General features: G+C 43.8%; 1 protein-coding gene across 1 annotated transcript in view; it reads right to left on the reverse strand.

Annotated features, from left to right (window-relative positions):
* Positions 1-15,852, reverse strand: part of CASQ2 (calsequestrin 2) — a 63,310-nt gene that overhangs the window by 32,405 nt on the left and 15,053 nt on the right. Inside the window, exons 2-4 of the mRNA XM_060007009.1 lie at positions 9,743-9,827; positions 6,191-6,291; positions 4,617-4,728 (exon numbers count right to left, since the gene is read on the reverse strand). Of these exons, the coding sequence (XP_059862992.1) occupies positions 4,617-4,728; positions 6,191-6,291; positions 9,743-9,827 (298 nt within the window). The remainder of the gene's footprint in view (positions 1-4,616; positions 4,729-6,190; positions 6,292-9,742; positions 9,828-15,852) is intronic.

Consider the following 15,852-nt stretch of genomic DNA (forward strand, 5'->3'; position numbering starts at 1 on the left):
GTTTTCCGTACTGGGTATTGACCCTTTAGCTCCACATTTCCCCCAGGTTGGCCTTCTTAACCATCAGCTGAGTTCCCCTAGGAAGTTCTTGTCACGCTCGCTCAACGCTAGCATCCACAGCTACACGCTCAAGCTGGAGATGGACTTTCATGCCCAACCCCCCTGGAAGATGTAGCCTCCCAGTTCTTCCAGGTCCTTTCTAATCCGGTACCAAATCTCTTAGGCATCCTCTTCTGCTAAGATTCTTCCAGTCTACTTATGTTTTAAATCCTTCCAGTTTCTCCACTGCCTCCATTGTTCTTGTTCTATAGAAAAGCTTGGGACCATTTGCAAAGCCAGTGCCTTCTGTTCCATTAAACTTTCCTGACCAATCACCCTCAAACTACAGCAGAAGTATAGGACTGTCAACATCTGCTTCCCTGGGTGCCTTATCCACTCCTAGCTTCCCCACCCACTGACCTTGGCCTCTTTTGAAAGGCAAGAAGAAACAGACAGAGAGATGGGAATGCCAAGTAGAACATCCTGATGCTTTCAGCCAGTGTGTGATGGCCACGGGGATGTTACAAGGAGCTTGATAGACATAAATTTTTTTGGTGATAAATCTTCCTAGATGTTTTCTACAGCCATTCAGACTTTACGGTAGTTAATATTATATTTGAAAACAATGGCTCCCTCTATAAATGTTCTGTTTCAATAACAATTATTTTATGCCTAAGACTAGCGAGCATCACAGCTAGAGAGAGGCTGCTCCCCCGTCTTCCCCACTGGATCTTCTCGGTGTGATTGTTACTTTAGTCCAAGTTTGTTTATCATCAGTGAAGTTTTTTGGTTTGTGAGACTCTAAAGTATTTAATTTTTTTCTTTTGATTTAATTTACTGTAATGTTCATATTTTTCTACTAACACCGATGGAATGCATGATTGCTATCTGTTTATTAGGTTAGTAATCATCGTAATCAGTATTATCAACAAAATATGGCATTAGGTATTCCTAAAGAGGACAAAACTGATTTTCTTAATTTTCTGAATTATTCAATTTATCCCTTCCTTCCTACCATCCTTTCTTCCTACCTTCCTTCTTTCTTTTCTCTAATGCCGGTAAATATTAACAATTAGCCAATCTAATTCTAGATGGAGTTTTCATAATGTATTATTGTTTGTCTTTGTAAATTAAAAATATTTCTTTCAAAAATAATAATTGGCCATAATATAATTAATTGATTCATTAAAGAGGACTGTAGGCCTTTGGCTTCAGAACTGATAGTGAGGCTGTAACGACAAGAAGGTGTAAAGACTGTGTTGTCAAGTTCATTCTGAAAATCTTGATATTCAAGCAGTATTTATTCACAGAAATTCTTTGTTATATAAACTTTACCTATTGGTCTGAATTCCACATATAAGACTGTTATTAAACAGGTGATCCTGGTAACAACCAAATCTTGATAGCCCCTTCTCTTCTTAGCTCTAGGTAAAGAAATGGGTTCAGAAGACCTGTCTCTGCTGTTTCACACTAAAGCAGTCTAACTGTCCCAGGGGAATTTTACTAAGAGTTTATGAGCTAAGAGGTGAATTGAAAAAACTGAATTATGTTAAAAACTCTTCAAAGGATAAATTATTGGCTTCAAAACATGCCGGACCTTGCTGAGATCCTGAATGAAGTTAACTGAAAATTCCAAGGACCGTGTGAAATACACAGTGTACTGACAAAGTTTGTCAATTTAAAAGCAAAAATTTAACCTTAAAAAGGAGGTTAAAATGGCTCACTAGTAATTTTATTATTTAAATCTTAAGAAAAAGTATAAGACCAGTAGAGCGATAATTGCATATTCCTAAGGAAATGCTTCATTATTATTTTGAAATATATAATATGAAAGAGCCGGGCTTCCCTGGTGACGCAGTGGTTGAGAGTCCGCCTGCCGATGCAGGGGACACAGGTTCGTGCCCTGGTCCGGGAAGATCCCACATGCCGCGGAGCGGCTGGGCCCGTGAGCCATGGCCGCTGAGCCTGCGCGTCCGGAGCCTGTGCTCCACAACGGGAGAGGCCACAACAGTGAGAGGCCCGCGTACCGCAAAAAAAAAAAAAGAGCTCAGTTGGGTTTGAAATCTATTCAAATGATCATAAGAAATATTAACACTACATTTGTCATTGAAAAGGAAAGTAATAGCTGTTAGATGGAAAGAATGCTCACATTCCTGAAGGACAATTTAGAGATTAGATTATCTAAATTCTGTTCAATGGCAAGAAAAGATGGTTCATCAATCAAAGAAAAAGCAGTGAATGTTGTCCTGTCATTTGCCACCATCCACATGTGCCAGCAAAGTCTCTGGTCAAGGGTGACTATCCAGAATTTAAAGAGATCATTTAAAACCTTGATCAGGGGTTTCCCTGGTGGCGCAGTGGTTGAGAGTCCGCCTGCTGATGCAGGGGACACGGGTTCGTGCCCCGGTCTGGGAAGATCCCACATGCCGCGGAGCTGCTGGGCCCGTGAGCCATGGCCACTGAGCCTGCGCGTCTGGAGCCTGTGCTCCGCAATGGGAGAGGCCACAACAGTGAGAGGCCCACATACCGCAAAAAAAAAAAAAAAAAAAAAAACACCTTGATCAGGAACTGTATGTTGCTATTTCAAGCATAAAACCTAATTTCAAAAGCTGTATTCTTAGAAACAAGCACAAGATTTTCATTCAAAATCTAAAAATATTTTACTTGGAAGTTTTATACAATGTAATATTTGATATCTTTCCTATTATTTTGTATATTATTATATTAAGAAGGTAAATTTTTTTTTTTTTTTTGCTAAGCCCAAGTAAATCTCTTCCAGTTTACCACTATGTGTCTTACAAACATGGTCACATTTCATGTGTGCCATGACCCGACAAAGCTGTGAAGTCTTGAAAGTGCAGCCCAGTAGTTCAGTGTATGAGCATTAAAGTCAGATGTCTGGGGTGTAAACCTTGGCTTTACCATTTATTTGCTAGCTGTGTGATACTGGGTGAGTTCACCCAACCCTTCTGTTCCTTCATTTCCTCATCATTAAAATGCTGATAATGATGGTAACTGCCTTACAGGCTAGTTGTGAGAATGAAACAAAGGCGTCTACAGAAAGCTCCTTGCATGGGCCCTGGCATAGGATATATGTTAGTTAAATGGAGCTATTATTGTTATTCATTTAGGGTGGGGGAAGGTATAAACTGGAAGATGTGTTTTGTTTTGTTTTTTGCCACACTGTGCGGCCTGTGGGATCTTAGTTCCCACACCAGGGATCGAATCCTGGCCCTCGGCAGTGAGAGCGCAGAGTTCTAATCACTGAACCACCAGGGAATTCCCTGGAAGATGTGTTTCTTATCCCAATCTTGGCCTCATCTCCCTCCCTATACGCTATCCTGAGCTTAATGGAGGAAGAGAGAGAAACAGAAGGATGGAAATGGATAGAAACAATTGAGGGGGTCGGGGAAGGCAGAAAAAGATTAAGGGAAATAGAAGGAAGTGAAATAAAGAGGAGAAGGTAGAAGGGGTCAGGAGAAGCACCCCGGAGTAGTCAGCATCTATATAGGAATGTGAACATTGAAATAAAGTCACCTAAAGAACTTGGTTGAAACTCCCTGGCTAGGCTCCTTCCCACAAACACACCCTTAAGGAGGGTGAATAGAGGCTTTTATGTAGTAAGTGAGAAGACAGCTGGGTCATGAGAGAGAGAAAATAGGTGGGTTGTTGATGAGATGACTAAGGATGCCAGTTGGCCGATGGGGTACAGAAACGGCTTTACAAATAATTTCAAAATATTTTGAAGTTTCCAGAAATAGTCACGAGCAGCCCTTATTTGCACCTCCCACACGTACGAATGCTACCAGATTCTCTTTCATAGTTATGCCCACTCCTTCTAACACTGTCCCTGTCTCCAAGGCTCAGACACCAGAAAAAGCCTTAAGTCATATAGGGCCCTTGTTGCCAAAACAGTTTAAAAAAGTGTCCTCAAGTAGTTGGCCTTCCTGGTTCCTTCTCTTCCTGACTCTTCCTGACTCCCACTCGCTACGCCGATCACCCCTGTGTGGGTTGTGGTGATGTCTGATATGTTCCTCTGCCCACCCCAAAGCTGGCCACAAAGCTTTCAAAGGGAGTGTACCAAAGGGCGTGGCTGTGCCGTTGCAGGCAGCCTTGGTGGTCAAGGGGGGCTGGCCAGCAGTCTTCCACATTGTGCTGTAGCTCCCAAGCCCATCCCTACCCAGATTTTCCTCTAATGCTGTCCAAGTAACTGAGAAGCTCTCCAACTGCTGACCACAGGAGCTGCCGATGTCAGAGAGACAACCCACTCTCTGCCCCATCTGGGGTTGGTGGGCAGGTGGAAAAGGCGGAGGAAGGGCTTTTCTCTCTTCTGTCAAATACTCGGCCCCCTTCAAGGTCAGCAAACAAGACCCAACCTTAATGTTCTTTCAGCTCCCCTGCCTGTTTTGCATAATTTCTGCTCATTTGTCCCATTCCATAGGGTGCAAGGAAGATTCTCCCTCTATGCTACCTAGCACGTGATGTGCTAATGGCTCATCTTCTTTCTGGATAATCTAACACACCTTGTTGGGAAAAGAGCCTTTAGAGTGACAGGCTGGGGCTGACAGACAACTTACACTCTGAGTCCTCACTCTTGAAAAAGCCGATGAGTTTGATATGGTCCTCAATGCGCTCAAAGGCTTGGACTTCCAGTTTGCTGTTGATGATCTCCACGGGGTCTTCAATGAGCTGGAATGCCACACACACGCCACAAAAGCTGTTCAAATAAGAGAACTTTTCCCTCCCCAGAGGGGAAATCAGGAACATGTATAGAGGGCTTTGGAGGGAAGTTGTGGACTAGCTCCTGGTGCTTCAATGGCCACCCCACCTTCCCCCGTGAGCACAGTTCTCTTCTTAGAGGAACTGACCTTACCTCAAGGGGTAGGCTGATCGGTCTGGGGGCAACTCCATTTCTCTTGCCGGTTATTGATTCAGGAATGGCATGTGACCCAATCCTGGCCAATGAATCTCCAGTGTAGATAAGCCTGAAGGCCTGGGGAAAGTTCTACTATCCTTTTAAGAGAGCAACGGGAGGCCGGATTTCCCTCCCCCCCTCAGTGGATATGAATGAGGAAATGTGATATATCAGCTCCTGCTTCTGGCTATCTTATAACCAACTTGAGAATAGTCAGCCTGAGGACAAAGCCAACACGCCGAAAAGAGCATTATCTGTGATTTACAGAGAAAAACGGAGCTGCAGCCCTGACTGATCAAGCCTAAAATCTGCCCTCGTCCTGGTCTTCCATTTGTGTGGGTCAATGACGCTGCTTCTTCTTTAAGGTACTTGCATCTAAAAGCCCCCTCCTGGTTGACAGAGCCAGAGCAGGGCCATGGGGCCCACAGTTATCCTGTTGCCTCCCTCAGCTTTTTTGAGGGCTTATAGGTATGGGTTAGCGAGGGGGCCAAGCAGAGCCTATGTGCACTTTTTTGTAGGAAGTAACCTCCAACTTACTTCCGACCCTCTCTCTGGGTTTCTGAGGCAGTGGGGAAAAGGCAATAGGCCACTGTATTCCAGCTGGTAGATAAGGAATCACCATTGTGGATGTTCTATATCTGCACAGGCACCTGTGTTCAAAAGAACTTGACTTCACAGCTGTTATTGAAAGTGTGAGTTTATCTATGGAAAAATATTTTTATAATGTTTGTTGCTCTGTTTGCCTGAGCACGTGGACCCCAGGGTGTTGGACCTCCATGGCTGAGAGGGAGTGTGATATTGGGTGTCTCATTAGCCCTGCCTCTTTTCATCCTGCCTGAGGGGTCACTCAGCAGACTGTTACCCCTCTCCCTACCCCATCTTCCAGGGACTATCCAACTCTCTCTCCTACACTTTTCTTCAGAAGCCCTGGAACAAAGCCAAGGGGATTCTGGGGATGTTTGTGTATAATTGCTAAGAGAATTAACATCTTACTACTACACAGTCCCGATCTGTGACCCTCCGGTCGCTAATAAAATAGTTTCTGAGGTGATGGAAGGGCCAGCTTCCCAGTAGACGTATTGCCGTGATATAGGCATGCTTTAGTTTTTTGTGAAGCTTGAGATATCTTTCTTAGACCAGGTTATTCACCTTCTCTGTTCTTACTTTGGGCTTTTACTTCCCCCTGTATTTGAACCCAAACAGTGCCATGCAAGGCCACTGTGCATAAATGCTTACGTCCAAGAGAAACTCCACCAAGACATCAGCTGCAAACTCGCCATCAAACTCAATTGTGCGATCACCCTTAAGAACATACAGACTTCCTTCTTCATCAAAACCTAAAAAAGAAACAAAGAGTTCCCCAAATAAAGTCATTCCAATGTAGGAAGAGCCATCCTATTGGCCACGGTCTGGCTCAGGGTCCCTGGGTGACATGGGGTCAGGCTCAGTGGAACTAGCATGAACCCTAGGATCAGTTCCCTTGCAGCCACACCTCTGAAGGGCTCCCAGAGTGGAAACTCAAAATGAACTAGTCAAGAACCAAAAATCTAATCTCCACTCCACCACTGCTTTAATTTTCCAAAAGTATTGCTGACCCCATTCTTCTTATCAAAAAGTTTTCGTGCCCACTGCCTACCTGGCTTTTTAGCCTGGCATTCAAGCCCTTCCACAACCTAGTGCCCTATCCTTTATATCCTCCCTTGGGTGGACCCGTGCTCCCTTGAGAACTGCACTCCTCATCCCTGTGCAACTCTCTTGGCTTTTTGCCCAAGAGCTGCTGTGAAAGGGGACATGAAGGAAAAATCACAGCGCATGATTCTCTGCACAGATGTTCTCCTTGGGCCTAGAGTGACCTTCACCACCACCACCCCCCCCTTGCCCATCTCGGTCAACTCCTTTGGGTCTCAGCTTATGACCCATTTTTCCAGAGAAGGCCGTTCCAATCTCCCTTGCCACTATGGATCTGCTCTCAGCTCCATTTAGAGGTATTCACTATAACAGCGAGCCCTCTATAAGGGTAGGGCTGCTGTCCTCTTGGGATCCCAGCACCTTGAAAGGAGTCTGGACACACTGGGCTCCCCATAGATGTTTGCAGCCAGAATGAACAGCTTGCTTTTCTATTGTAACTGAATTCTGCACATCTTTTCCCAGTCTGCTGATAACGCTGCAAGGGCAGGTTCTGCATCTTCTTTCCTACCCTCCATCACTCTCAGCGTAATGCTGTGTACTTTCACAGATGCTTGCTGGAGAACTGCATTTCCCCCCGGGGATGCTAAATAGCTGAGGCTGGCCTTAAGTCCAACGGCATGGCATCCTTAATTCCTTAGATTAATTGCTTTCAAACTCTCGGATTAGCTGAAGGATGCCTTCTCCAGATGAACTCTTCTGCAGAACCTCTAGGAAAGGGAGGCTGCCCACCGTGTCCCAGGGCACTTCTGAAGAACCCGTGGCACACCACGGAGCACCGTTTGTAAACCTAAAGGAGCAATGGGCCAGGTATCCCTCAAGCAGGCAGTGACTGATCACAAAGGGTGCCATGGGGAACCTCAGCCAGTGTTCCGCTGTTAGATTTTTCTCTGAGTGAAACCAGTTAGGCGGTTGTTGCACCAGTCCAGAGACCAAACTCAGGCACATGGAAATGGGGATGGAGATCACGGAGCAGGTTCACAAAATACAACTGTCCTGTAAACTCCGAGGATCGAATAGTCAGAAAGAACCCGCCCCATTTCATTTAGAGGTTCATTTAGACATTTAAACCCCCATCACATCCTCCATGGGGAGGATATCCACCAGTCCATTCTTATGAATATTTACCCGGCTTGTCCTCCGTGAATTTTTAGATTTCTGGAACACCAGCGTTTTCCTCTAACTAAATTTACTGGAAATTCTCCCAAATTCAACTTCTCATTAAAACAGTGGGAAGGGAGGGCTTCCCTGGTGGCGCAGTGGTTAGAGTCCGCCTGCCGATGCAGGGGACACAGGTTCGTGCCCCGGTCTGGGAAGATCTCACATGCCGCGGAGCAGCTGGGCCCGTGAGCCATGACCGCTGAGCCTGCGTGTCCAGAGCCTGTGCTCCGCAACGGGAGAGACCACAACAGTGAGAGGCCCGCGTACCGCAAAAAAAAAAAAAAAAAAAAAAAAAAAAAAAAACAGTGGGAAGGGAGAAGACTAGGGTATCAAGAGGCGCTGGACAGCTCATCAGCTTGCTTTTGACTAGGGAAAGAGTTGAACATGCTTTGTTCCCCTGCTCAAGGGAAAAAAACTTCTTAATTTATCTCCAGGGAAAGAGATACCCCAGGCATTCTTAATAATTCATTATTATTTTATAGTCATGAGTTCTTCCTTGTAGCTAACCCTAAATATTGTTTCTTTTTTTAAAAAATATTGTTTCTTACAATTTAAATCTTTCTTTAAAAAGCTATTCTTGAACATAAAATAGAAAACAATTGTTTGAAATTCTCTAAGATAATGCACTTTCGTGTGCCTGAAGGTATTTACTGAACCACCACTAATCTTTTTTATCCTGTGCTTACTGCTCCAAATCCAATTAACCTTTCTTCAAAGGTCCTGTTTTATAACCTCCTGCTCTCTTTTAATAGCCATCCTTCACTGGTCATGCAGAAAAAGTGAAATGGGCAATACACATCTGGGGGTGTTTCAACCCAGCGGAGTAACCTATATTCTCTCTCCTTGGGATTAGAGGTGTAAGAATCTTAAAGCGCACTTGCACTTAACCATGACATATTGACACAAGAGATTACAACTTGCGCTGTGCAGTCGCTTGCTTAACCATACCTCATCTAAATCCTCCCTTTCATCCTTGGTGACAATGCCCAGCTGGGCTTTGGACTTAAATTTAGAAACCACTGGGACCCTAGAGTCACTACTATTAATGACATTCTTTGTTGGCTGCTTCAGCGAAGAGGTCAGGAAATAATAGGTGTTGGAAAAAGAGATTTGATCTCCCTCAAAGAGATCACCATGTCAGTGAGATAGAGAGGTTAGGTTTTTTTTTTTAATTGACGTATAGTTGATTTACAATGTTGTGTTAGTTTCATATGTACAGCAAAGTGATTCAGTTATACATGCATATATATTTGGTTTTTTTAGATTCTTTTCCCATATAGGTTATTACAGAATATTGAGTATAGTTCCCTGTGCTATACAGTAGGTCCTTGTTGTTTATCTATTTTACTTATAGTAGTGTGTATATGTTACTTCCAAATTCCTAACTTATACTTCCCACCCGCCATCGAGAAGCTAGCCTTTTAACATGATCTAGAAGCTGGAAATAAAGGTTTGAATCTTTTTTTTTTTTTTTGCGGTACGCGGGCCTCTCACTGCTGTGGCCTCTCCCGTTGAGGAGCACAGGCTCCAGACGCGCAGGCTCAGCAGCCATGGCTCATGGGCCCAGCCGCTCCGCGGCATGTGGGATCCTCCTGGACAGGGGCACGAACCCGTGTCCCCTGCATCGGCAGGCGGACTCTCAAGCACTGCGCCACCAGGGAAGCCCAAGGTTTGAATCTTTAGTGTCCATTTCTCCAGGAAGAAACCCTCTTCCTTGTACTGATACAAAGATATATTAGATGACTAATGTGAAATTATTTAATTCAGACCTGTATTTACTTTTGTGAGACTCTTCCCCAAGCCAAGACTAAGGTATGCAGGATCATTTTAAATCTATTCAAAAATAGTCTAGTAATCATGCAAGAAAAAATGACCGTACTTTTTTTTTTTGCAAGACACATTTGTTTCTTCATGATATATCTCAAAGAAAATCACACTTACCCAGTTTCTTGGCAAGCTTGGCTTCTTTCTTGGCATCCACCATCACAAAGCCTATATCTTTATGTTCCAGGACTTGGGCCACAAGCTGAAGGGAGAGACAAGTAGGAGAGTAAGTGAATCAAGATCAGAAAGACTGTAGAAAATACCACGGGATACTATGTTGATATGTTGACAAGAGGATTTTCCTCCATACTTCCTGTTACTCTGTGACCAGTTCAAGCAGCAATGTAGGGGTTCTATGCTTATGCCCTCAGGAGAAGGATGATTCAGTAGAATTCTGAGAAGGAAGGAGAGAAAAGTATAAGGACCAGATCTAAGATATAAGGTTTGGAAGACCTTGTCGCACACCCTTCTCTGCCCTCCGGGTAGATAAAATTTGAATTGGGAGACAGCAGGATCAGAAAGGAAGCAAAAAGTACTAGATACCCACCGATACCTAACATGGGGCCTGGAGCCCATCACAGCTACCAAATGAACCTTGGGTTCGGTGGGGTCTCAAAAGATGCCAGATAGGCTGAGGGACCTTAGGACAAAGGAGACCTGTGACCCCAGTACCCAAGATAATCCTCAAGTCCCTCCACCCCGTGGGCTTGAGGAGTAAGAATGCCCATTGAGTGTATCTGGTAAAAAGACCAGAGGCAGCCTCTGAAGTTTTCCTGCTTCCAGTTGAGAGGAAGAACTATCAGAGTACCTGGGTGGAAGTATAGCCCCGAAGGTGAAGAGGATACAACAGTGTCAGGTTGTTGTAAACTACTCTGGGTGGACACCAGCCTAGATGATGACACCAAACACAAGACTGACATCATGTTAAGCTCCCTGAAACTTAGATATAAGGAAGTAGGGAGACCGTCAGTTGCCTGAGATCTAATTCCTGCCATCTGGCTGAATGGAAGCTTAAAATAGAATAGAGTGGAGAAGCTACCAAAAAGATCGTGTAATACTAATATTACATTTCTTTATTTACAATTTAAAAAAAAATAATTGTAGATAAACATGCAGTTGTAAGAAATAATACAGAGAGATCCCTCGTACATTTTACCCAGTTTGCTCCAAAGTAACGTCTTGGAAAACTATAATACAATATCAAAACTGGATATTGGCATTTATATAGTAAAGAGGCAGAACATAACCAAGAGGATCCCTCATGTTGTCCTTTTATAGTCACATCCACTTGCTTCCACCTTCATCCCTTCCCTAACCCTTGGCAACCACACCTTCATCTCTTCCCTCACCTTTGGCAACCACTAATCTGTTCCCCATTTCTTTTCATTTCAAGAATGTTATATAAGTTGAATCATATAATATGTAACCTTTTGTGTTGGTCTTTTTTTTACTCATCATATTGCTCTGGAGATTCATCCAGATTCTTGTGTATATTAATAGATCATTCTTTTGTATTACTGAGCAGTATTTCCGTGGTACGGAGGTACCACAGTTTCTTCAATTATTCACCCATTGGAGGACATCTGGGCTGTTTCAAGTTTTTGGCTATTATGCATAAAGCTGCTATAAACATTCATGTACAGTTTTTTGTGTGAAGGTTAGTCTTAATTTCTTTACGATAAATACTCAGGAGTGAGATTGCTGGGTTGTATCATAATTGCATAGTTTTTAAAGAAACTGCTGATTGTTTTCCTGAGTGGCTGTACCACTTTACATTCCCAACAGCAATGTAGTGATGAGAGATCCAGTTTTTCTGCATCCTTACCAACATTTGGTATTGTCACTAATTTTCATTTTAGCTGTTCTAATAGATGTGTGGTGATATCTCGTTACAGTTTTAATGCATTTCGCTAATGGCTAATGATGATGAACTTATTTGCCATCAGTAAACTGTCTTCCATGAAATACCTGTTCACGTCTCTTGTCTATTTTCCAAATAGATTACTTTTGGTAGTTGAGTTTTGAGAGCTCTTTAAATATTAGTCCTTTGTTGGATATGTGGTTTACAAATATTTTCTCCGACTCTGTAGCTTATCTTTTCATCCTCCTAATGGGGTCTTTCACAGAACAAAAGTTTTTAATTTTGATGAAGTCATATTTATCAGTTTTTCCATTTATGGACTGTGCTTTTGGTGTTAAGTCTAAGAACTCTTTGCCTAATCCCGTATCCTGAAATTTTTTTCTAATTTTTTCCTAAAAGTTTTAGGTTTTTTTTTTTGTTTGTTTGTTTGTTTGTTTTGTTTTGTTTCCCATGGCTTTCAGGATCTTAGTTCCCTGACCAGGGATTGAACCTGGGCCATGACAGTGAAAGTGCTGAGTCCTAACCACTAGCCTTCCAGGGAACTCCCTAAAAGTTTTAGAGTTTTAAGTTCCTCTAAGGCTAAGGATATTGGGCGGAAGCGCAGACAGCTGCTCTGTGGAGTGCCTCTGGTGATGGCGGGGGTTGGGGGGGTGGACACGACACAGATAACAAATGACACCCGCACCCCTCAGGCGGTTTTCTCTTCTTTCTTAGATTTTGACTGAGACTAGGAAAGGCTTAGGATGAAAGGTATCATCAGTGTTTAGATTATGACTCATCTTGAGCGTCCCTGTAATGCTTAAACAGGTCTTTCTGCGAAGTCACTTGGCTTTAGTCTATTGCATTCAATTTATCAGACAAGGTTATTTTTGAATGAGTTTTCTGGTTTTCAGTGTAAGCCACTCTGTCCTATTTAGTGCTATCAAAACCTTAACTTAAATGCTCCCTTTCTATCATTAAAAATTAATGATGATGAGACCTGATGGCTTTGTGATATTAGTAAGTTTCCCAACTCCTAAAGCATGAGCCTCTAACAGTGGTTCTTCAACTTCTGTGTGCATAAGAATCACCTGGAGCACTGGTTAAAATGGGGCTTCTGGGCTTCAGCACGGGAAAGTAGAGAATAGAGCTGGGGTGGAACTCAAGTGTCTACATTTTCATAAACCACGCTACCAAGCCCCAGGATTCTGACGCAGCAGATCCCGTACCACACTCCGGAAAACGGCTATAAATGCTTGTCAGTTCATCCAAAAGTGCTTGGCATAATATTTTCCAGCTGTGACCCACGGGCCATGCTGAGCCCTGTTGGCCACTTCACCTTAAGTGTAGGAGAGAAATATTAATAATAGTAAGAATATTAGAGATTAACTGAGAATTAAACAGAGAATTTAACTCTGACCTCTCCTAGACATACGTCACCACATTTTATTGGTTTCTTAGGTAGATGCCAATGTGTGCCTTTCCTAGGCTTGTAAAGCATGCCCTTCTCTTACCTTATTGGTATTTATATGTGACATTTGAAGATGTATGAGTGGAAGGTGCTAGCTCAGGGAAACTCAGTTCTGTTTTTCTGCTTTTCTGTTTAAGCACAGCCAATTATCGTCCTAGGCACGGATGGATAGACAGAGCTGGCAGTCGCAGATGGCCCAGGAACCTGTGCTAGCTGACGCCTGCCCACCTTCTCCTTGGTACCCTTACACACAATCCCTGCGGCGTCCTGTCACTCTCGCCTCCCACGGCGATTAGGCCCAAAGCCTGCCCACTTGAGCTCTGTCATCACTTCCATCAGCCCCAGCAAGCACCCTTCTTGGGCCTAGGTCAAGGGTGGCCAGGGCTGGCAGCCACCCAAGAGAGAGCAGTGAGATGGATGGGGGAGAAGGGCTGTGGCGAAAGACTGGGAACTTCTGGGCTGACTCCTAACATGACCGTTCTCTCCAGGATCAAGAACCCCTGCTGGGCTGATGGGGCTGGCCAGACACTGTCTGCCTCTCCCACTTGGCTTCATCTCCACCTTTGCTCTGGTCCTAGATTTCCAGCTCCTAGTTTCCATTCTCTTGCACCACAATCCCACCGGGCTCACTCCAGGTGCTGCCAGCCTGGCCTTGGCTGCAAAGCCCAGCTCCAGACTCATCTTTGAGTCCAGCCTCGTTTTTGTGAATTCCAATAGCCCATTACAGGGACACAGCACTCTGGCTCTTATTCTGCAATCACTAGGGTTCTGTATTGTGCATCTTTCCTCCCTAAGGAGAAAAAGCCCATTTTGTGCTTCTTCTGTATCTCATATAGTTCCTTAGAGACACTCAGCATACTTTGGATGAATGAATGGACTGGCCCAAGTACTTCAAAAGTTTAAGAGGCTTTTGAGCCAAAGGGCGAAGAGAAAATTGTTACCAATTACAGTGATTAAAATTTACAACCATGAGGAGGAGAAAAGATAGAGTCAATATGTTTCCTAAATTCCCAGAAAACTGGAATACTCTTTTCAGATCGGACTCCAGTTTTCTCCTGTTGACTTATAATCTTTCCCCTGCTGGTTTTGTCTGGTTGGTTGGTTGGTTGGTTGGTTGGTTGGTTACTTCTCGGATGGTCTTGCCTCTTGTCCATCCTAGAGAATGGGGTTGTCTCATCATTCGGTACATGCAGCCGCTGGGCATTGGTGCAGTGCTCATTCTTTCCAAGAACATTAGGATTTGCTTTGACCATTGCTGATTCTTTTGAGTACAAAAATAACTTTATATAAAAAAGTTATATTAAATAATATGCATAACTCAGTAGTAAAAATGTGGATATTCATAGTATGTCCTTTCTCTTTTTTTTAATAAATTTATTGATTATTTTTTGGCTGTGTTGGGTCTTCTTTGTTGTGCATGGGCTTTCTCTAGTTGCAGCGAGCAGGGACTACTCTTTGCTGCGGCTCACAGGCTTCTCATTGTGGTGGCTTCTCTTGTTGTGGAGCACGGGATCTAGGCACGCGGGCTTCAGTAGTTGTGGCTCGCGGGCTGTAGAGTGCAGGCTCAGTAGTTGTGGCACCCGGGCTTAGCTGCTCCGCGGCATGTAGGATCTTCCGGGACCAGGGCTCGAACCCGTGTCCCCTGCATTGGCAGGTGGATTCTCAACCACTGTGCCACCAGGGAAGCCCCCTGTCCTTTCTCTTTTTAAATTTTGCATTGTATAGGTATTTATTGTACCATTGTTACCTCTGTAATGATGTGGTAGAAATAGATCTCAGCTTTAAATGAATAAATGACCCAGGAATCCTAGTGGTTAAGAGTACACAGCTTGGCATCAGAGACCTGGATTCCTGACTTGGTCATAAGTGCTCACTCTTCTGTAAAATATGGGCAATACCAATATCTATTTCATAAGGCTGTTTTGAAGAAGATTAAATGAGATAATGTGTAAAGTTCTTGACACAGTTTTTGGCATGCAGTAAGTGCTTAATAAGTGTTATATTTTCTTCTTACTATTCTGACAGCTGGATAGGGTTCTGAACCTTGTACTAATTCAGAAATACCAAAGCCTAACATATTGGGATGGAAAAAGAACAATAATTATTAATTGAGGACCTACCGTGATCAAGGTTCCTTGCTAAACAAAAGTGTAAGACACATTCCAGAGTCAAGGACCTTGTGATTTCATTAGGGAGGAAGCTAATGAAAAATTAGCTGGTAAGTGTTAAAGGACTAGGACAGAAAATAAGGTCTATGGAGACAGAGCAAGAGAGCTCGTGGGCAAGGAGGTCAAATCCTACAGAGCTTCATAAGCTATGATAAGGAGTATAGATTTAATTTCTATGCACTCAAGATGAAATCCAAAATCCCTAACATAGCCAGCAATGCCCTGCACGGTTTGGCCTGCCTGCCTCTCCAGCCTCATTTGGGGCCACTCTGCCTCTTACTTAAACACACTCGTCTTCAGCTGCTCAAAACAGCAAATTCTTTCCTGAATCAGGAGGTCTTTCCACAGGATCACCTCGTTCAGCTCCCGTGTCCTAGACCAAGACATGGGCCACAGCTGCCCACAGGGATGCCTGGTTGTATTCACACAAAGACACTCAACATGCTCTGCTTCTGTGCATGCCCTTCCCTCTTCCTAAAAGATCTTTCCCTCCACTCTTTGCCAACTCCTATTTCTCCTTGAAGTCTGCACATAATGTCAGTTGCTCAAAAGGCATTTCCTGACTCCCAGTCTGAATTGGGTGCCCTTTCTACACTTGTCCATAGCGCCCTGTGCTTTCCCTTCACAGCCCTTTCTCAGTTTGTAAGTACACGTTCACGTATACGATCATTTGTCTATCAACTATCCACGTGCAAGCCTGTAAGCTCCATGTCCCTGTCTGCTTTTCTCCATATACTATCTCCAGCAC

This window comes from Delphinus delphis, chromosome 1 (genome assembly GCF_949987515.2).
Source record: "Delphinus delphis chromosome 1, mDelDel1.2, whole genome shotgun sequence".
Classification (NCBI taxonomy): Eukaryota; Metazoa; Chordata; class Mammalia; order Artiodactyla; family Delphinidae; genus Delphinus; species Delphinus delphis.